At 49.1% G+C, this 22,526-nt stretch overlaps 1 protein-coding gene across 1 annotated transcript in view; it reads right to left on the bottom strand.

Annotated features, from left to right (window-relative positions):
* The window catches only part of LOC132817364 (insulin-like growth factor-binding protein 2), a 73,012-nt gene extending 66,001 nt beyond the window's left edge, over window positions 1-7,011 (bottom strand). The window contains exon 1 of the mRNA XM_060827776.1: window positions 6,605-7,011. Coding sequence (XP_060683759.1) covers window positions 6,605-6,977 — 373 coding nt within the window. The 5' untranslated portion in view covers window positions 6,978-7,011. The remainder of the gene's footprint in view (window positions 1-6,604) is intronic.
* Window positions 7,012-22,526: the final 15,515 nt, after the last annotated feature.

Below are 22,526 nucleotides of genomic sequence, written 5' to 3'. Positions count from 1 at the left end.
GATAGGAAGGAGACCAGAATTGCACGCAATATCCAACAGTGGCCTAACCAATGTCCTGTACAGCCGCAACATGACCTCCCAATTCCTGTGCTCAATACTCTGACCAATAAAGGAAAGCATACCAGACACCTTCTTCACTATCCTATCTACCTGCGACTCCATTTTCAAGGAGCTATGAACCTGCACTCCAAGGTCTCTTTGTTCAGCAACACTCCCTGGGACCTTACCACTTATTCCGAATCTAACCCCGTGCTGTCCCTGTTCTGGAAGGGTTTGATGGGGACAGTGTCGAGGGAGCTTTACTCTGTATCTAACCCCATGCTGTCCCTGTCCTGGGAGTGTTTGATGGGGTCAGTGTAGAGGGAGCTTTACTCTGCATCTAACCCCATGCTGTCCCTGTCCTGGGAGTGTTTAATAGGGACAGTGTAGAGGAAGCTTTACTCTGTATCTAACCCCGTGCTGTCCCTGTCCTGGGAGTGTTTGATGGGGACAGTGTCGAGGGAGCTTTACTCTGTATGTAACCCCGTGCTGTCCCTGTCCTGGGAGTGTTTGATGGGGACAGTGTCGAGGGAGCTTTACTCTGTATCTAACCCCGTGCTGTCCCTGTCCTGGGAGTGTTTGATGTTCAGGAACTGAAGCCTAATGTCACGTGTTGCCTGTATGTACAGGTAACAGAGCCTGTTTTTGTGTTTTCTGTGTATGTACAGCTCCTTTGATCATGGGCACGGTGAAATAAACAGGTGGTTAATGATTGAAGCACTTTTAGGAGACTCCATTAATCATTTGTAGGCCATTCCTGAGATTATTTGTATTTTTGTAATACTTAGGGTTTTTATTTTCACAGCTCTCTCTGTCTTTCTCTCTCTCTCTCTTAGACTCTTCCAAGAACAATATTCACTTAGCCCTTCTCCCTCTCTGCATTCCACCCTCCACCACTCAGTGTTCTATGTGAACTGTCACCAGCCACACACTATATGGAGTTACTGGGTCAGTGATTTAACCCTGTCCAGTCCCAGAGGAAGTGAGGGGGCAGTGTGGGAGAGAGGCTAGAGAATTTCAAGAGAGGGGAGCAGTTCAGAGGTCAGGGGCTAAGAGAGGGCTGTTAGGAGGCATCACAGAGTCGTTTGGATGTCAGTGAGTGAGTGAGAGCTGGGACACAACAAGGTGACAGTGGTGGCACTACACAGGGGCAGTGAGCACTCAAGGATCTGCGGTGGGGGTGGGGAGGATCCCGACAATAAATGGGATCTTCCCCTGCCATAGTTTGTGAGCCCGGAAGAGGAGAGCGGGTGAACAGTTTAAAACGGCATTAAGCTTCTGCAGAAAGGAGCCTTGTCTCTGCTGAACGTGGGAGAGTTTGCCAGTGTCTTTCTTCCCCTGCCCATTGCCCTGCGCTCCATCACCGAGTTGGGGAGGGGGGGGGGGTCAGAGGAGGGAGAATGTAGGAATGCAGAGATCCCAGTGTGAACAGGCGGTGGGAGGGAGAGCTGAGAGTGGGGGGTGGGAGATTGGCCATTCTGCAAGCCAGTGTTATTTCTGTTCACAGTCTTGGCACAGCTTGTAACAAAGACCATGACCCCAGTCCCGCTCACAGATCACATTCGCTGCGTAACTACCAAATCCCCCACCCCTCCCCCTCCCCCCTCCCTCCCTCTCCACTTGACTGAACATAGGAACAAAGCACATCATTGAGACACAGGCATGGCATGCAATCTCTATTCCTCGATCTCGCTCCCTCATCCTCTCTATCCCTCTTCCAGTCTCTCTCGCTCTCTCCCACTTCCTCCTCCGTGCTCCCCTACCCCTTACACACAAACAGTTAGTTTTAATTCCACCTCCTGAGATGTTTTTCTGGCATTAGTTTTAAAGAGAAATCACACAAAAACCTGAGCCACCTGTGGAGAACCACGCCCACCTCTCTCCCGACACTGGCTCACTTTAAGCTGCCAGCGTTACAAACACAATCTCATCTTTCTAGAAGGAAAAGATCAGGCAAATTCGGAACTCAGTCTGTGGGACACATGCAACTGTGTGATGCTACAGTGAGTTAAGTTTCTAGAAAATTGGAGGAGTCGTGGACGATGAAGAAGGTTACCTCAGATTACAACGGGATCTGGACCAGATGGGCCAATGGGCTGAGGAGTGACAGATGGAGTTTAATTTAGATAAATGTGAGGTGCTGTTAGAAACATAAGAATCCTACTCATTGGTTACAGTTCAGCCTTCAACACTATTATCCCCTCGGGACTGAATTACTAAACTTAGTGATCTCAGACTAAGCCCCACTCTCTGTAACTGGATCCTCAGTTTCCTGACCCACTGGCCACAATCAGTGAAGATTGGGGACAATATTTCATCCTCACTAACACTCAACACTGGAGCCCCCACCCCCCAGGGCTGCATACTCAGCCCCCTACTGTACTCACTGTACACCCGTGGCTGTGTCACCAAATACCAGACTAATGCCATTTACAAGGTCACTGATGACACCACCATAGTCGGTCGAATCTCACATGGCGATGAAACAGATTACAGCCGGGAGGTGGGAGTCCTGGAAAAATGGTGCACTGAGAACAACCGAGCTCCCAATGCCAGCAAAACCAAGGAGCTCATTATTGACCTTCGGCGGGATGTTACTCATGCCCCCCGACACATTAACAGCTCAGAGGGGGAATGGGTGGAGAGGGTCAAGCTCCTGGGAGTGGTCATCCACAACAAGCTTTCTTGGATCTTCATGCGGACGCACTGGTTACAAAGGCCCAACAACGTCTCTTCTTCCTCAGGCAGCTGAGGAAATTTGCCATGACGGTGAATACCTTTACCAACGTTTATAGGTGCGCCATCGAGAGCATTCTGTCTGGGTGTATCACTACCTGGTATGGTAACTGTACCATTCAGGATCGGAGACGGTTACAGAGAGTGGTGAACTCGGCCTGGACAATCACAAAGACCACCCTCCCATCTATAGAATCCATCTCCCAGGCCCGCTGTCAAGGAAAGGCCCCCAGCATTCTCAAAGATCCATCCCAACCTGGCAATGTTTTTCTACAACCTCTACCATCGGGGAGAAGGGACAGAAGCCTGAACACACGCACCAGCCGGTTTCACAACAGTTTCTACCCCACTGCTGTTAGAATACTGAATGGCCTCACAGACTCTTAACATTCCCCTGTCCCTGTGTTTTGTTTTTGCTGCTGTTTCCCTGTTATTTACTATCGATGCTCCTTAACTCTGGGATCTGCCTGTATTGCTCACAAGACAAAGCTTTTCACTGTCCTCGGTACATGTGACAATAAATTCAATTCAAATGCGGGCAGATTTACACACTTAATGGTAAGGTCCTAGGGAGTGTTGCTGAACAAAGAGACCTTGAAGTGCAGGTTCATAGCTCCTTGAAAGTGGAGTTGCAGGTAGATAGGATAGTGAGGAAGGTGTTTAGTATGCTTATTGGTCAGTGAGTATAGGAACTGAGAGGTCATGTTGCAGCTGTACAGGACATTGTACAGGACAATACTGCATTCAATTCTGGTCTCCTTCCCTCTGGCTCAGTGGTTAGCACTACTGCCTCACAGCGCTAGGGTCCCAGGTTCAATACCAGCCTCGGGCAACTGTCTGTGATGACTTTGCGCATCCTCCCCAAATTTGTGGGGGTTTCCTCCCACCAATCAAAAATGTGCAGGCTTGATGAATTGGCCATTGATAAATTACCCATAGAGTAGGTTATTAGTTAGAGGTAAATATAGGGTAGCGGAATGTGGCTGGGTGGGTTACTCTTCGGAGGGTCAGTGTGGACTTGTTGGGCCGAAGGGCCTGTTCCAACACTGCAGGGATTCAAATTCTGTAGGAAAGATGTTGTAAAACATGAAAAGATTCAGAAAAGATTTACAAGGATGTTGCCAAGGTTGGAGGATCTGAGCTACAGGGAGAGGCTGGGGCTGTTTTTCTTGGAGCATCGGAGGCTGAGGGGTGACTTTATAGAGGTTTATAAAATCCTGAGACCGTATGACCATGAGCCATAGGAGCAGAAATTAGGCCATTCAGCCCATCGGGTCTGCCCTGCCATTCAATCCTGGCTGCCATTCTCCTGCTTTCTCCCCCTAGCCCTTGATCCCCTTGACAATCAGGAACCTATCTAGCTCTGTCTTAAATATCCTCAGTGACCTGGCCTCCACAGCCCCCTTTGGTAATGAATTCCGTAGATTCCCCACTCTCTGACTGAAGAAGTCTCTCCTTATCTCCGTTCTGAAAGGTCTTCCGTTTACTCTAAGGCTGTGTCCTCGGGTCCTAGTCTCTCCTTCCGATGGTAACACCTTCCCAGCATCCACTCTGTCCAGGCCATTCGGTATTGTGTAAGTTTCAATTAGATCTCCCTTCATCTTTCTAAACTCCCATTGAGTATAAACCCAGAGTCCACAAACGTTCCTCATGTGTTAAGCCTTTCATCCCTAGGACCATTCCCGTGTACCTCCTCTGTATCCACTCCAGGGCCAGTACATCCTTCCTGGGATACGGGGCCCCAAACTGTGACATTACTCCAAATGTGGTCTGACCAGAGCCTGCTAGAGCCTCAGAAGTACGTCCCTGCTTTTATATTCCAGTCCTCTCGAGATGAATGCCAGCATTGTATTTGCCTTCCTAACTACCGACCCAACCTGCAAGTTAACCTGGAGAGAATCCTGGACTCGGACTCCCAAGTCCCTTTGTACTTCAGATTTCTGAATTTTCTCCCTGTTTAGAAAATAGTCTGTGCCTCGATTCTCCCACCAAGGACACAGAGAGAGTGAACAGCCCCAGGGGAAACAGCCTGCCCCTAGCCCTATCGCAGGTCACTTCCCCAGAGTCAGGGAATCCAAAACTAGCGGGCACTGATTTCAGGAGAGAGGGGATCTAAGGGGCAACTTTTTCCACACAGAGGGTGGTGCGTGTATGGAATGAGCTGCCAGAGGAAGTGGTGGAGGCTGGTACAATTACAACTTTTTGAAGGTTTCTGGATGGGTACCTGAATAGGAAGGGTTTCCAGGGTCTTGGGGCCAAGTGCTGGCAAATAGGACTTGATCAGTTTGGAAAATCTGCTCAACCTGGCCGAGTGGAATGGAAGGATCTGGATAATCGCTATGACTCCAACTCCCAGTGTCTGGGTGAGTTTCCTCTGGGTGCTCCGGTTTCCTCCCACAGTCCAAGTTTGAGTTAGTTAGGTGGACTGGCCATGGGAAATGCAGGATTACGGGGATGGAGGGGTTTGCTCTTTAGACAGGCGGTGTGGATTCGATGGGCCGAATGGGCTGCTTCCACACTGTAGGGATTTCATGATTTTATGACTGAAAGTTCGAAAGATTTGCACTTCACGGTTTAATCACATATGGAAGCAGCTGGTACAACTAGAGCAATAAAGTTAGCAACCTCAGGTCATCGCTGGGGCAGGGAACAGAAATTACTTCCCAAAAGGTTGTAAGGAATGTTCAGACAAGGAGACTATTTTTTCTCAGAACAGTGAAAGGAACAATGGATGGGAGCTGCATTCAAACTCTCAGAGCAAAGGTTAATCTCAACATTAACTCGCTCACTGCTGAATGTTCACACTCACAGCAAAGTGTTAACAGCAGAGATGGGGAGAGGGAGCTGTCGGACCACAGCCAGTGTGACAGTGCGACCCCTCACCCTGACCGCAGCCAGTGTGACAGTGCGACCCCTCACCCTGACCGCAGCCAGTGTGACAGTGCGACCCCTCACCCTGACCTCAGCCAGTGTGACAGTGCGACCCCTCACCCTGACCACAGCCAGTGTGACAGTGCGACCCCTCACCCTGACCGCAGCCAGTGTGACAGTGCGACCCCTCACCCTGACCGCAGCCAGTGTGACAGTGCGACCCCTCACCCTGACCGCAGCCAGTGTGACAGTGCGACCCCTCACCCTGACCGCAGCCAGTGTGACAGTGCGACCCCTCACCCTGACCGCAGCCAGTGTGACAGTGCGACCCCTCACCCTGACTACAGCCAGTGTGACAGTGCGACCCCTCACCCTGACCACAGCCAGTGTGACCATTCAGCCCTCACTGTGAACATAGCCCTCACCGTTTATGTGACTTCCCAACAGCTATTTTCAGAGCATCACTCCGGGCTCCTTTAGTACTTGAAAGGAGCTATACAAATGCACGCAGTTGTTCGAAGGGGCCAGGTACCCCCTGAACCTGAGATGCCCCACAGCACCCACCACCCTCCCAGGGCCCTCCGCCAGCGGAATGCAGCGAACTCCCGCAGACTCGGGTCGAAACTCGGTAAAAAGTTTTCCTGAACTTTCCCAAGTTGTTCTCCGGGAGCGTGAACAGAGCGAGGGGGCAGCGACCGGGGCAGGTTCACCCGCAGCCGCTCCCGGGGGGGGGACACAGAGGGGAGGGGGTCCCGCGGAGAGCGAGTGGATCCCGCAGAGACGGTCCCCCGGAGAGGGTCCCGAGGAGAGGGGAATGGGGGGAGAGGGTCCCGGGGAGAGGGGAGAGGATCCGGGGAGAGGGGAATGGGGGGAGAGGGGGGAGAGGGTCCCGAGGAGAGGGGAGAGGATCCGGGGAGTGGGGAGTGGGAGTGTGTCCCGGGGAGGGGGTCCCTCTTACCGGAGTGGCTGTCTCGGGAGCGGTTGTACTCCAGGTCCCTGCGCCTCCCGCACAGCCCCTGCCCCTGCACCAGGTCCTGCAGCGGGTACTCGGTGTCGGTGCGGGGGTAACAGCGGAGTCCGGCCCCACAGCGGGGGGTGTAGACCCCGCAGGGCTCCCCCAGAGCCCGGGCACAGCTCCAGCAGCAGCCGCAGCCCGGTTCCCGCACCGTCTCCCTGCAGCCCGCTGGAGTGGGACATCCCGACAGCTGCTCCAGCCCGCACGGGGGACATCTAAATGCAACTTCATCCGCCAACAACAACCCCAGGCCCAGGGACACCAGCAGGGGCAGGGTGACCCCTCCACCGCACAGCAAGATCCCACACAGACCCATTCCCCGCACAGCCAGCAGCAAACTGAGCGGGGCACCGCTGGGTCCTAGTGCCCACCCCCTGATCCAGGGGCACCGCTGGGTCCTAGTGCCCACCCCCTGATCCAGGGGCACCGCTGGGTCCTAGTGCCCACCCCCTGATCCAGGGGCACCGCTGGGTCCTAGTGCCCCTCCTCCGATCCAGGGACACCGCTGGGTCCTACTACCCACCACCTGATCCAGGGGCACCGCTGGGTCCTACTACCCACCACCTGATCCAGGGGCACCGCTGGGTCCTAGTGCCCCTCCTCCGATCCAGGGGCACCGCTGGGTCCTACTACCCACCACCTGATCCAGGGGCACCGCTGGGTCCTAGTGCCCTCCCCGTGATCCAGGGGCACTGCTGGGTCCTACTGCCCACGCCTGATGGCAGCTGCACTGCTAGGTCCTATTGCCCTCCCCCCCACATCAATCTATGAATGCTACTGGCTCCTCATGTCCAATGTCCCATTGCAGCACAGCTCTCAACATGGTCTGGAGCCACTGCTGGGTCCGAGCACTACATTGCTGCTAGGGAAAAGTGAGGACTGCAGATGCTGGAACCCCGAGTCTAGATTAGAGTGGTGCTGGAAAAGCACAGCAGGTCAGGCAGCATCCGAGGAGCAGGAAACACTGCTGTTACTGAATGTGGGTGGGGGGAGGGAGGGGACGGTACACACTGCTGTTACTGAGTGTGGGTGGGGGAGGGAGGGGACGGTACACACTGCTGTTACTGAGTGTGGGTGGGGCAGGGAGGGGACGGTACACACTGCTGTTACTGAGTGTGGGTGGGGGAGGGAGGGGACGGTACACACTGCTGTTACTGAGTGTGGGTGGGGGAGGGAGGGGACGGTACACACTGCTGTTACTGAGTGTGGGTGGGGGAGGGAGGGGACGGTACACACTGCTGTTACTGAGTGTGGGTGGGGGAGGGAGGGGACGATACACACTGCTGTTACTGAGTGTGGGTGGGGGAGGGAGGGGACGGTACACACTGCTGCTACTGAGTGTGGGTGGGGGAGGGAGGGGACGGTACACACTGCTGTTACTGAGTGTGGGTGGGGGAGGGAGGGGACGGTACACACTGCTGTTACTGAGTGTGGGTGGGGGAGGGAGAGGATGGTACACACTGCTGTTACTGAGTGTGGGTGGGGGAGGTAGGGGGTGTTTGTGGATGTGGGGCCAATCAAGCGGCTGCTTTGTCCTGGATGGTGTTGAGCTTCTTGAGTGTTGTTGGAGCTGCCCCCATCCAGGGCAAGTGGGGAGTATTCCATCACCCTCCGGACTTGCGCCTTGTAGATGGTGGACAGGCTTTGGGGAGTCAGGAGGGGAGTTACTCACCGCAGGATTCCCAGCCTCTGACCTGCTCCTGTAGCCGCTGTGTTTATGTGGGGAGTCCAGTTCTGTTTCTGGTCAATGGTTAAGCCCCAGGATGTCAATAGTGGGGGAATCAGTAATGGTAACACCATTGACTGTCAAGGGATGGTGATTAGACAGTCTCTTATTGGAGATGGTCATAGCCTGGTATTTGTGTGGCGTGAATGTAACTTGACATTTTTCATCCTAAGATGTGGATTTCTGTTTTATAAGCAAATCTTCGCTCCTCCTGCCAACTGGAATGGATGTCCCCGGGCTGGTGGATCCAAGTGCCAGCGAAAAGTCCACTTCACTGTAAGGTGGGCGCTGGGTCCTAATGCCCCTGACATCACTTCAGGCCAGGTCCTAATTCCAGACCTTGTGCTGGGTCCTAATTCCAACCGGTTTGCCGAGCAGGGCAGCAGTGTCCTCATAGTGATTTCACCAGGTCCTAGTCCCTCCTGAATCACAAACAGGGCACTGCCAGCTCCTAGTGCCCACTGGTTTCAGTATCAGAGCAGAACAGGGTACCAGCTTCTATTACCAATAACAAAGGAGGGCATAATGTTAAAGTGAGAGGCAGGAGGATTACAGGGGATTTGAGGAAGCCCTTTTACACCCAGAGGGTTGTGGGGGTCTGGAACGCACTGCCTGGGAGGGGAGTAGAGGCAGGAAACCTCAAATATTTTCTAAAGTACTTGGGTGAACACTTGAAGTGTCATCACATTCAGGACTATGGAGCTAGTGTGGGAAAGTGGGACTAGTGTGGTACAGAGTGGATGGGCTGAAAAGCCTCTTCTCTACTCTATGATACTATGCCAGCACTCTGATTAGTTCCTGCTCAGCTGAACAGTTGGAGTGTGTTAACAAAACAGAGGGAGAGACAGCTCGAGACTGGGAGAGACAGATTCTCTCTTACACACACACACTCCGTCACTCTCACACTCTCTGTCACTCTATGTCTGTCTGTCTCTCTCTCACACGTACTCTCTCTCTGTCATTCTGTCTCACTCACATGCACACACACACACACACACACTCTCTCTGTCTCTTTCTCTCTGTCTCTCTCTCTCTCTCTCTCTCTCTCTCCCTGCCTCTCTCTCTCTCTCTCTCTGTCTGTCTACAATCTGAGTATTGAAACCTGAAGAGAGCTGATTACTTTCTCCCACCAGTTGCTGCCAGCTGTTCCCTTTGACCATTTGTGTATCAATCAGCCTGGGGCTTCTCTGAAAAACCTTGAAAAGGAGGTTGAAGAACAGAAGGTCCTGGGAAGAAAAAGGAGCTTCTCACAAAATTGGACTGCCTATTGCTACTGAACTGTGTGTTTCTGCAAATGTTTTCCACCCACCCAGAACTGCAGTGTTTGTCAGTCTGTACCTGTACACACCCTTGTGATGAGCAGTAGTTCTTGTTAAGGACTGAAAGCAGGTTAGTGTTTTCTGTTCACCAGATTCCATCAAATAGATCAATTCAGGTTTTGTAACTTTTGATTAAATTATTCATGACAGGATCAAGTGTAAAATTTCTAAGCTGAACATTACTGAAAAGAGACACAAAGTTAAGCCTTTTATCTTGGGCACGTTTGGTCCCAAATATGATGGAGATATAGCAGGAGCTGTTACCTGTTAATCATAGTGAGCCACTAAAGCTGTGGGTAAGCAGGGATTGATCGGATTGATCAGGGTGTTACCATGGCGAATGTAGCAGGGATTGGCAATCTCTTGAACCCTTCCTCAGCGAAAAGGAAGCTGAACATATTCATTCCTTTTGCCAGCGCAGACCACAGCCCTGTGTGTGAGTGACTGCAGCCTGTTATCAATTCAAATGAAACACATTGTCAGCCCTCTACAGTAATCTTCATTTGATTCTCCACGTGGTCTGGATTATTTAGTAAATGTTGCCCATAATCACATCTAGCACTGGACATTCACCTCAGAGATTTGCAAGTATGGACAGTTGAGCCAGGATTTATAATCATCTAGAAATGCATAAGTTGATTAGGGCTAGTCAGCATGGTTTTGTGAAGGGTAGGTCATGCCTCACAAACCTTATTGTGTTCTTTGAGAAGGTGACCAAACAGGTGGATGAGGGTAAAGTGGTTGATGTGGCTCAGTAAGGCGTTCGATAAGGTTCCCCATGGTAGGCTATTGTACAAAATACAGAGGTTACAGGATTGAGGATGATTTAGCAGTTTGGATCAGTAATTGGCTAGCTGAAAGAAGACAGAGGGTGGTGTTTGATGGCAAATGTTCATCCTGGAGCTCAGTTCTAGTGGTGTAACCACAAGGATCTGTTTTGGGGCCACTGCTGTTTGTCATTTTAATAAATGACCTGAATGAGGGCATAGAAGGATGGATTGGTAAATTTGCAGGTGACATTAAAGTCGGTGGAGTTGTGAACAAAGCTGAAGATTGTTGTAGGTTACAGAGGGACATAGAAAAGCTGCAGAGCTGGGCTGAGAGGTGGCAAATCAAGTTTAATGCTCAAAAGTGTGAGGTGATTCACTTTGGAAGGAATAACAGGAATGCAGAGTATTGGGCTAATGGTAAGATCCTTGGTAGTGTAGATGAGCAGAGTGATCTCGGTGTCCATGTACACAGATCCCTGAAAGTTGCCACCCAGATTGACAGGGTTGTTAAGAAGGCATACAGTGTGTTAGCTTTTATTGATAGAGGGATTGAGTTTCGGAACCATGAGGTTATGCTGCAGCTGTACAAAACTCTGGTACGGCCGCACTTGGAGTATTGTGTACAGTTCTGGTCACCGCATTATAGGAAGGATGTGGAAGCTTTGGAAAGGGTTCAGAGGAGATTTACTGGGATGTTGCCTGGTATGGAGGGAAGGTCTTATGGGGAAAAGCTGAGGGACTTGAGGCTGTTTTCGTTAGAGAGAAGAAGGTTGAGAGGTGACTTAATAGAGACATACAAGATAATCAGAGGGTTAGATAGGGTGGACAGGGAGAGCCTTTTTCCTCAGATGGTGATGGCGAGTACGAGGGGACATAACTTTAAACTGAGGGGTTATGGATATAGGACAGACGTCAGAGGTAGTTTCTTTATTCAGGGAGTAGTAGGGGGTGTGGAATGCCCAGGCTGCAACAATAGTAGACTCACCAACTTTAAGGGCATTTTAATGGTCATTGGATAAACATATGGATGAGAATGGAGTAATGTAGGATAGATGGGCTTCAGATTGGTCCCACAGGTCGGCGCAACATCGAGGGCTGAAGGGCCTGTACTGCGCTGGAATGTTTTATGTTCTAGTTGAGCAATGTTTGCAATTTGCCCATTGCAGACTGTGAAAGGAACATGTTGCTTGATACATTCTGCTGACTTTGGGCTGTCAGTACACAAACCCAACAGAACATTCAGCTGGAGCCCGTGTCATATATCCAAGTGTGGAATCAAGCAGACCTGGTTAAACTGGAATCAATGGGTATCAGGGGGCAGACTCTCCCCTGGTTAGAGTCATACCTGACACAGAGGGAGATGGTTGTGGTTGTTGGAGGGTCAGACATCTCAGCTCCAGGACATCTCTGCAGGAGTACCTCAGGGGAGTGTCCTAGACCCAACCATCTTCAGCTGCTTCATCAATGACCTTCCCTCCATCAGAAGGTCAGAAGTGGGGATGGTCCCCGATGATTACACAATGTTCAGCCCCATTCCCCTCTCCTCAGGGACTGAAGCAGTCCGTGTTCAAATGGAACAAGATCTGGACAATATCCAGGCTTGAGCTGACAAGGGGCAAGGAACATTCACGCCACACAGATGTCAGGCTGTGGTCCTTGACATTTAATGGTGTTTTCATTGCTGAGTCCCCCATAAATAACATCCTGCGGGTCACCATTGACCAGAAACTCACCTGAACTTGCCACATAAACACAGCGGCTACAGGAGCAGCTCAGAGGCTGGGAATCCTGCAGTGAGTAACTCCCCTCCTGACTCCCCGAAGCCTGTCCACCATCTACAAGGCACAAGTCCGGAGGGTGATGGAATACTCCCCACTTGCCCTGGATGGGGGCAGCTCCAACAACACTCAGGAAGCTCAACACCATCCAGGACAAAGCAGCCGCTTGATTGGCCCCACATCCACAAACACCCCCTCCCTCCCCCACCCACACTCAGTAACAGCAGTGTGTACCGTCCCCTCCCTCCCCCACCCACACTCAGTAACAGCAGTGTGTACCGTCCCCTCCCTCCCCCACCCACACTCAGTAACAGCAGTGTATACCATCCCCTCCCTCCCCCACCCACACACAGTAGCAGCAGTGTGTACCATCCCCTCCCTCCCCCACCCACACTCAGTAACAGCAGTGTGTACCGTCCCCTCCCTCCCCCACCCACACTCAGTAACAGCAGTGTGTACCGTCCCCTCCCTCCCCCACCCACACTCAGTAACAGCAGTGTGTACCGTCCCCTCCCTGCCCCACCCACACTCAGTAACAGCAGTGTGTACCATCCCCTCCCTCCCCCACCCACACTCAGTAACAGCAGTGTGTACCATCCCCTCCCTCCCCCACCCACACACAGTAGCAGCAGTGTGTACCGTCCCCTCCCTCCCCCCACCCACACTCAGTAGCAGCAGTGTATACCATCCCCTCCCTCCCCCACCCACACTCAGTAACAGCAGTGTGTACCATCCCCTCCCTCCCCCACCCACACTCAGTAACAGCAGTGTGTACCATCCCCTCCCTCCCCCACCCACACTCAGTAACAGCAGTGTGTACCATCCCCTCCCTCCCCCCACCCACACTCAGTAACAGCAGTGTGTACCATCTACACGATGCCCTGCAGAAACTCACCAAAGACCCTCAGACAGCACCTTCCAAACCCATAACCACTTCCATCGAGAAGGACAAGGGCAGCAGATCCATGGGAACACCACCCCCTGCAAGTTCCCCTCCGAGCCCCTCACCATCCTGACTTGGAAATATATCACCGTTCCTTCAGTGTCACTGGGTCAGAATCCTGGAATTCCCTCCCTAAGGGCATTGTGGGTCTACCCACAGCACATGGACTGCAGCGGGTCAAGAAGGCACCACCTTCTGAAGGGGCAACTAGGGACGGGGAATAAATGCTGGGCCCAGCCAGTGACACCCACGTTCCACAAGTGAATTTTTAAGAAATTACTCATTTGTATGAAAGGCAGAACGCCTGGTTAGATGGCACCGTTCTGTTCACAGCATCACAGCATTAACAATGTGAGATAACAAGTTTCACCTGATGTGGAGCAGCCGGTGTTAGACTCGGGTGGGCAAGGTCAGAAATGACATGGCACCAGGTGATAGGCCAACAGGTTTATTTGGAAGCACAAGCTTTTGGAGCGACGCTCCTTCATCAGGTAGCTAGTGGGCAGGATCATAGGACACAGAATTTATAGTAAAAGATCAAAGTGTCATAAAGCTGATGTGTTGTATTGAACACACCTGGATTGGTGTGAAGTCTTTATTTATTTAGAATGGGGATGCAGGTTTCGATTGATTAATATGTAAATCCCAGAATTTCTTTCAAGTCGCAGCCCCAAGTTAACTTAAGGATTTATCAGGATATAAAATAAAGGTGACATCTCTGCTCAAACAATGCATTAAAGTTGTAAAGTTAAACTCTGTCTATATCCCAAACTGGAGTCAGACTGGTTCTGTTTCCAAAGTAGGAATTTATAAAATGTCACGTGGACTGACTGCCTCCAGAATGTATGCTTTTTTGAAAAAAATAGAATATATCTGCAAATATAAATCTGCAAATGCAAATTCCCCCCATAGACTGATGTGTTCATGTGTGTGTGTGTGTCTGATGGAGAGGGAAAAGGTGTGTGATTTCAAATTCTGCCATGAAGCCAAAGAATATTCTGCCCACATACACAAATGTGGTATTTAAATTTTGGTGTTGGTAAGATGTCAGATACATCTGCTGTATGCCCCAAACGTCGTCCCACTGCATTGATCAGTACATCCCTTTGACCATTTGCTATGGATTAATTGTGTTCATACAACCTGTTCCTGCAAAGCTCAGGATAGAATGTCCAGCATGATTCCATTATCAGACAACTTTTATAAATAATCCAGAATTAAACAATCATGCTGAAAATCAATTTGAGATTATCGATTGGGTTTACAGAGTGTTTTGTGTGTGTGCAACTGGGGCTGTATATAAGATAAATATTTACATAGAATCCTGTTCTGTGTAGGAAATGTCAATGTCTCTTAATGTTGCACATTTAAATTGAGAAAGAGTTATGAAGATTCGCAATAATTGTTGCATCTTCATGGCAATGCCCTGACCAATCAGAATCAGAGGTTGATTTGTTTACAATGATCGACAGTTAACAGTTCAGTCTGTGTAGCACCTTTATCTCATATATTGTAAATTGTTATTCCCTTTTATAGCTTGTTTTATTGTATCCCAATGGTTTACAAGTTGAGAAGTCTTAACTTTGTCTCCATTTTTAGCAATATTTCAGTTCGATGTAATGATTTTAGAGTTTACAGTTGACCCAAAATGAGGTGAGGATGGGAGTTGTGAGGGGGAGATAGGGAGCCCTCAAGGGGATTTAAAGAGGGAATGGCCAAATATTTAGCAGATGGGATATAATGTGAAGAATTGAACACAGAGTGAGGGTAGTGCTGATCAGGGATAGTGGAGGGAACTTGCCCCTGGAGTTGGAGGAGGTGAGGAGATCCTTAATGAATACTGTGCTTCAGTGTTCACTCGTGGGAGGGACCTTGTCTCTGAGGACAGCGTGACACAGACTGATATACTCGAACAAGCCGATGTTAAGAAGAAGGATGTGCTGAAAATTTGGAAAAACTAAGGATAGGTAAATCCCCTGGGCCGGACAGGATATGGAGAAAGTGAGGACTGCAGATGCTGGAGATCAGATTCGAGAGTGAGGTGCTGGAAAAGTACAGCAGGTCAGGTAGCATCCGAGGGGCAGGAGAATCTACGTGTCGGGCAAAAGCTTTTCATCAGGAATGAGCCTCTCATTCCTAATAGAGGGCTTATGCCTGAAACATCAACTCTCCTGCTCCTCGGATGCTGCCTGACCTGCTGTACTTTTCCAGCACCACACTCTCGACCCAGACGGGATATACCCTAGGGTACTACAGGAAGTGAGGGAAGAGATGGCTGCGCCTTTGGCGATGATCTCTGCATCCTCACTGTCCACTGGAGTAGTGCCAGATGATTGGGGGGTGGCAAACGTTATTCCCCTGTTCAAGAAAGGGAATTGGGGTAATCCTGGGAATTACCAACCAGTCAGAATTACATCTGTGGTGGGCAAATTGTTGCAGAGACAGGATTTATGATGACTTGGAAAACCATAACTTGATTAGAGATAGTCAGCATGGCTTTATGAGGGGTAGGTCATGCCTCACAAGCCTTATTGAATTATTTGAGAATGTGACAAAATATATTGCTGAAAGTAGAGTAGTGAATGTGGTGCACATGGATTTTAGCAAGATGTGTGACAAGGTTCCCCATGGTAGGCTCATTCAGAAAGTAAACAAGCATGAGATACAGGGAAACCTGGCTGTCTGGATACAGAACTGGCCGGCCCATAGAAGACAGAAGGTGGTGGTGGATGGAAAATATTCAGCCTGGAACTTGGTGACCAGTGGTGTTCCACGGAAATTGTTCTGGGACCTCTGCTCTTTGTGATTTTTATAATTGGTTTGGATGAGGAAACGAAAGGGTGGGTTAGTGTGTTTGCTGATGACACAAAAGTTGGTGGGATTGGGGATAATGTGGAGGGCTGGTGTAGGTTACAGCGGGACACTGACAGAGTGTAGAGCTGAGAAGTGACAGATGGAGTTCACCCTGGAAAAGTGTGAAGTGATTAATTTTGGAAGTTTGAATTTGAATGCTGAATCCAGGGTTAAAGGCAGGTTCTTGGTAGTGTTGGAACAGTGGAATCTTGGGGTCCATGGCCATTGATCCCTCAAAGTTGCCACCCAGGTTGACAGGGTTGTTAAGAAGGCATGTGGTGTAGAACATAGAACATAGATCATAGAACAATTTGCCCACCACAGATGTAATTCTGACTGGGGGGTAATTCCCAGGATTCCCTTTCTTGAACAGGGGAATAACGTTTGCCACCCTCCAATCATCCGCAGAGTAGGCCCTTCGGCCCTCGATGTTACGTCGTCCTGTGAACTATTCTCAGCTCGTTCCCCTACACTATCCCAAAATCATCCATGTGCTTATCCAAGGATTGTTTAGATCTGAGTTGACTACATTAGCAGGTAGGGCATTCCACACCCTTACCACTCTCTGGCTTTCATTAGCAGGGGGATTGAGTTCAAGAGCTTCGAGGTAATGCTGCAGCTCTATAGAGCCCTGGTTAGACCACACTTGGATATTGTGTTCAGTTCTGGTTGCCTCATTTACCCCGTAGGAAAGATGTGGCAGCTTTGGAGAGGGTGCAGAGGAGATGCTGCCTGGACTGGAGGGATTGTCTTGTGAATTAAGGTTGAAGGCTTTCCTCATTGGAGCGAAGAAGGATGAGAGGTGACTTGATAGAGGTGGACAAGTTAATGAGAGGCAGAAATAGGGTAGATAGCCAGAGACTTTTCCCCAGGGCAGAAATGGCTATCACAAGGGGACATAATTTTAAGGTGATTGGAGGAAGGTTTCAGGGAGATGTCAGAAGTAGGTTCTTTACCCAGAGAGTGGGGGGCGTGTGGAATGCACTGCCAGCGAGGGGAGTAGAGTCAGAGACATTAGGGACATGTAAATGACTGCTGGACAATCACGTGGATGATAGTAAAATGAAGGATATGTTGGTTAGGTTGATCTTAGAGTAGGATAAAAGGTTAGCACAATATCGAGGGCTGAAGGGCCTGTACTATACTGCAATGTTCCCGGTTCTGTATTCCATGTTTAACGAGCCACTTCGATATAAAATTGGCTCAAAGGTAGAAGACAGAGGGTGGTGGTGGAGGGTTGTTTTTCAGACTGGAGGCCTGTGACCAGTGGAGTGCCACAAGGACCAGTGCTGGGTCCTCTACTTTTTGTCATTTATATAAATTAGCAAGTCTTGAGAAGATTTGTAGCTCAAGTTGAGGTCCTGGATGTAGGTTTGCTCGCTTAGCTGGAAGGTTCATTTCTAGATGTTTTGTCACCTTATTAGGTTTCATCTAGTTTCACGTGGAGGCCCACTGAAGATGTTACCTAGTATGGTGATGAAACATCTGGAAATGAACCTTCGAACTCAGCGAGCAAACCTACATCCAGAATTTATATAAATGATTTGGATGCGAGCATAAGAGGTACAGTTAGTAAGTTTGCAGATAACACCAAAATTGGAGGTGTAGTGGACAGTGAGGAAGGCTACCTCAGATTACAACAGGATCTGGACCAGATGGGCCAATGGGCTGAGAAGTGGCAGATGGAGTTTAATTCAGATAAATGCGAGGTGCTGCATTTTGGGAAAGCAAATTTTATTAGGACTTATACACTTAATGGTAAGGTCCTAGGGAGTGTTGCTGAACAAAGAGACCTTGGAGTGCAGGTTCATAGCTCCTTGAAAGTAGAGTCGCAGATAGATTGGATAGTGAAGAAGGCGTTTGGTATGCTTTCCTTTATTGGTCAGTGCATTGAGTACAGGAGTTAGGAGGTCATGTTGTGGCTGTACAGAACATTGGGTAGGTCATTTTAGGAATACTGCATTCAATTCTGGTCTCCCTGTGATAGGAAAGATTTTGTGAACCTTAAAAGGATTCAGAACTAGTATACAAGGATGTTGCCAGGGTTGGAGGGTTTGAGCTACAGGGACAGGCTGAATAAGCTGGGGCTGTTTTCCCTGGACCATTGGACACTGAGGGGTGACCTTATAGAGGTTTATAAAAACATTAGGGACATGGATAGGGTAAATAGACAAGGTCAGTTTCTCAGGGTAGGTGAGTCCAAATCTAGACGGCATAGGTTTAGGTGAGAAGGGCAAGATTTAACAGTGTTATGGACTAGGCCAGACCACTCAAAGCTTTCTTAAGCAGGCAGCCCAGACCATAACTTTGCAATTTGTTTCAGTAAGTGTACAGTGAACATTACCTGGAGTAAGTTAGCGAGGTTACTACCAGGTTTTAAAGCAGACAAAAATGTATTCACAAAATTACACAATGAAACACAAAGAACAGAATAAAGAATCCCTACAGAACTCAGTCTCTCCAACTAGACTTAATGATGCTGTTCCGAATATACACAACAGTCCCAATAAGCAAACTCCCTTTAAAACCCAGGATAAATGAACACAGGCTTACAGGTTGAAGGGCAGAAAGAAGGAGAGAGAGAGTTTCCACACAGCTCACTGTTGAACACCTCACCAGTTCAAGACTGAACTAAAACTGCTCAGCTCAGCTAGAGAGCTGACCACTCCCCTTTCATTATACCGGTCACTTCTAAAACATGACCACTTTGGTCTGACGTCTCACCTGTTTACATATAAACAAAAAGGCCTCTCAATACCCTTTAATCTCTGTACCAAACCAGACGGATTAGATCCTGGCCCGGTTTATTGTCCCTGTGAAAGAAATCAAGGACAGAGTCTCCTTGAACCAAGGAACAGATTTTAGAGAAAAAACTTTGTGACAACAGGTACCTAAGGGACAATCTTTTCCCACAGAGGGTGGTATGTGAATGGAATGAGCTGCCAGAGGAAGTGGTGGAGGCTGGTACAATTGCAACATTTAAAATTCATCTGGATGGGTATATGAATAGGAAGGGTTTGGAGGGATATGGGCCGGGTGCTGGCGAATGGGACTAGATTAATTTAGGATATCTGACCGGCATGGACAGGTTTGACTGAAGGGTCTGTTTCCGTGCTGTACATTTCTATGATTCTATAAATGAGAGGTTATCAACTCGGTTCAGACAAACAGAAATCCGTATTTTCTTAAATGGCGTTAGACTGGGAAGAGTTAAACTTCAGAGAGAGACTGAGTGCGAGTGTGCGTGGGTGTGAGTGTGTGTGTGGGGGTAGGTATGTGTGCATGGATATGAGTGTGTGTGTTTGTGTGTTTGTGTGTGGGTATGTGTGTGGGTATGAGTGGGTGGGTGGGTATGTGTGTGAGTGTGTGGGTGGGTATGTGTGTGGGTATAAGTGTGGGTATGAGTGTGAGTGTGTGGGTGGGTATGTGTACGTGGGTATGAGTGCGGGTATGAGTGTGTGGGTGGGTGGGTATGTGTGTGGGTATGAGTGTGTGTGTTTGGGTGGGTATGTGTTTGTGGGTATGAGTCACTGACAAGTTAACATGTAGATACAGCAAGCAGTTTAGAAGCCAAATGTTATGCTGGGGCTTTACTACAAGAGGATTTGAGTGCAGGAATAATGATGACTTACCGTAATTATATAGAGCTCTGGTAAGACCACACCTGGAGCATTGTGTGCAGTTTTGATTCCTTTGCCAGTGAAAAGATATACTTCTGTGGAGAGAGTGTAACAGGGACTGAATCATGGGCTGGAGGGATTGCCCTGTGAGGAAATGATTAAAGTGACTGGGTCTGTGTTCTCTGCAGTTTACAAGAATAGAGTGTTCATTGTCCTTCAAACACACGAATATTTTAGAGGGGTCGAGAGGGTCCCTGTAGGAGCAAGTTACTGCGGCTGGAAACTGTCCAGAAAACAACCAACGCTGGAGATCCCAGTGGGTCAGGCTGCATCCGCGGAGAGGGAAGCTAATGCTTCGAGTCTAAATGACTCTTCACCAGAGCAGAGCATCATTCCTGTTGGTTACAGATTTCCCATTAGCTAGGTCTGAGTTAAGTCAACAGTTAGATTCATAGATACATTACAAGGAGCAGGAACTTTGGATTGAGATGAGGAGGAATTTCCTCATTCAGTGCAGAATCTTTGGAATTCTCTCCTCCAGTAGAAGCTGGTCAAAATTGGCAGATAGGTGCATATTGTAGAAATCAAGGGATATGGGGAAAGCCCAGTAAAGAGGTGCTGACCCACAAGGACAGAGATGATCCCATTGATTGGAGAAGTGAATTCAAAGGCTGAATGGCCTCTCCTGCTCAAGATTCTTATGACATTTCAGAATTGTACATAACTGTGGGTGCCACAATACAGGAAGGTGTGAACACATCAGAGATAGTGCAGAAGCAATTTACAAAAAGGATTCCGGAAATTTCAGCGATGAGGATGGATTGAAGACATTGGGACTGTTCTCTGAGGAGAGACAAAGACTGAGAGGGAGATCAGAAAGAATATTTCAAAATCACAAGAGGTCTGGGCGGAGCAGATAGTTCCCATTTATAAAAGGAATAAGAATGAGAGGGACATTGGGGTTAAAACGACGTGCGAACAAAGCCAGAGTGATGTGAGAAAAATCTCTTTCACCCAGCGAGTGGTTTGGGTGTGGAATGAGCTGCCTGGAAATGTGGTGGAAACAGGCTCCAATGAGATATTGAAGAGCATTCGTTTGGATATAAATAATCTGCCAGGGAGAAAGGCAGGAGATGGGCACTGGATTATAATGCCTGTTTGAAGAGTGGTTGCAGACAGGATGGGCTGAATGGCCTTGTTCTGGAACAATTCTGAAGTCGTGTTGTTTCTCCCTCATTCCATTTGTTCTTCTCCACTCCAGCCAGCCGACAATCTCTAACCTCTAGCTCTATGCCCCCCCTCAGTGGCCCTCTCTGTCTCTAGTCTGCTGCTCCATTGCTCTGTCTCACCACATGTTTCTGCTTTGATCTTTCTATCGCTACGTCTACCTACATGTGCACCTCCATCTCTCTTACCCTATCTCTTTCACCATGCCTCTCACTACATCTTTCTGCCTGGACCTGTCACTCTCTTTCTTTCTGTATCTATTCTGTGATTTTCTCTCTATCCCTCACTCTTTCCATCTGTCAGATTTGTTTATTTATATCTCTTTAGTTTTCTCCCTCTCTCATTATTTGTTTCTGTCTATTTCCCTCCTTGTGTCTGTAACTCTGTGTGTGTGTCGATCATTTTTTACCTTTCTCTCTCTAATTGTGTTTTACTCGGTCTCTGTTTTCTCCATGTCTCTCTCTTGCTTATCTCTCGCTGTTTCTGTCTGCCTCTCCTTTTCTCTCCATGTTCCTCTCTCTGCCAGCTCTAAGATTGTCTAAAGAATTGATGGACTATACCATCAGCAGAATGCAAGTCATAATTAGGAAATAATGACGGTGTGCAAGCTGGTAAAGTGATAATCAAATAGTAAAGAAAGGGTTTTCTCACTGTCAGCAGGCAGTAGGTGGTCGTTAAGTGATATTTACAAGTTGTTTCAAAATCTAGCTAACAGCAATGAAAAATAAACTCAATTACAAGAAAGAAAGCATCTCCCTCAGCTTAAAGTGTTCCTAAAGTTTATAAAACACGAAGCACATAGTGGATGCCGAAGCAATTTTAGCTGCAGAGGGAGTTGATAAATAATCGAAGAGAAAGGTTGCAGGACGATGAGGAATAATTGGGAGTTCGTCCAAACTGCTAATGCTGTCACACCTCAATCTGTCACAAACTGACTTTTATTTTTAATCAATTGTGGGATATGGACGTTGCTGGCTGGGCCCAGCATTTATTGCCCGTCCCTAGTTGCCCCTTGAGAAGGTGGGGGTGAGCTGCCTTCTTGACCCGCTGCAGTCCATGTGCTGTGGGTAGACCCACAATGTCCCTTAGGGAGGGAATTCCAGGATTCTGACCCAGTGACACTGAAGGAACGGTGATATATTTCCAAGTCAGGATGGTGAGGGGCTCGGAGGGGAACTTGCAGGGGGTGGTGTTCCCATGGATCTGCTGCCCTTGTCCTTCTCGATGGAAGTGGGTGTGGGTTTGGAAGGTGCTGTCTGAGGGTCTTTGGCGAGTTTCTGCAGGGCATCTTGTAGATGGTACACACTGCTGTTACTGAGTGTGGGTGGGGGAGGGAGGGATGGTACACACTGCTGCTACTGAGTGTGGGTGGGGGAGGGAGGGGATAATACACACTGCTGTTACTGAGTGTGGGTGGGGGAGGGAGGGGATGGTACACACTGCTGTTACTGAGTGTGGGTGGGGGAGGGAGGGGATGGTACACACTGCTGCTACTGAGTGTGGGTGGGGGGAGGGAGGGGATAATACACACTGCTGTTACTGAGTGTGGGTGGGGGAGGGAGGGGATGGTACACATTGCTGTTACTGAGTGTGGGTGGGGGAGGGAGGGGATGGTACACACTGCTGCTA

The sequence above is a fragment of the Hemiscyllium ocellatum genome, chromosome 7 (genome assembly GCF_020745735.1).
Source record: "Hemiscyllium ocellatum isolate sHemOce1 chromosome 7, sHemOce1.pat.X.cur, whole genome shotgun sequence".
NCBI classification, from domain to species: Eukaryota; Metazoa; Chordata; class Chondrichthyes; order Orectolobiformes; family Hemiscylliidae; genus Hemiscyllium; species Hemiscyllium ocellatum.
Note: the sequence above shows the minus strand (reverse complement) of the source record. Positions and strands in the feature narration are given on the sequence as shown.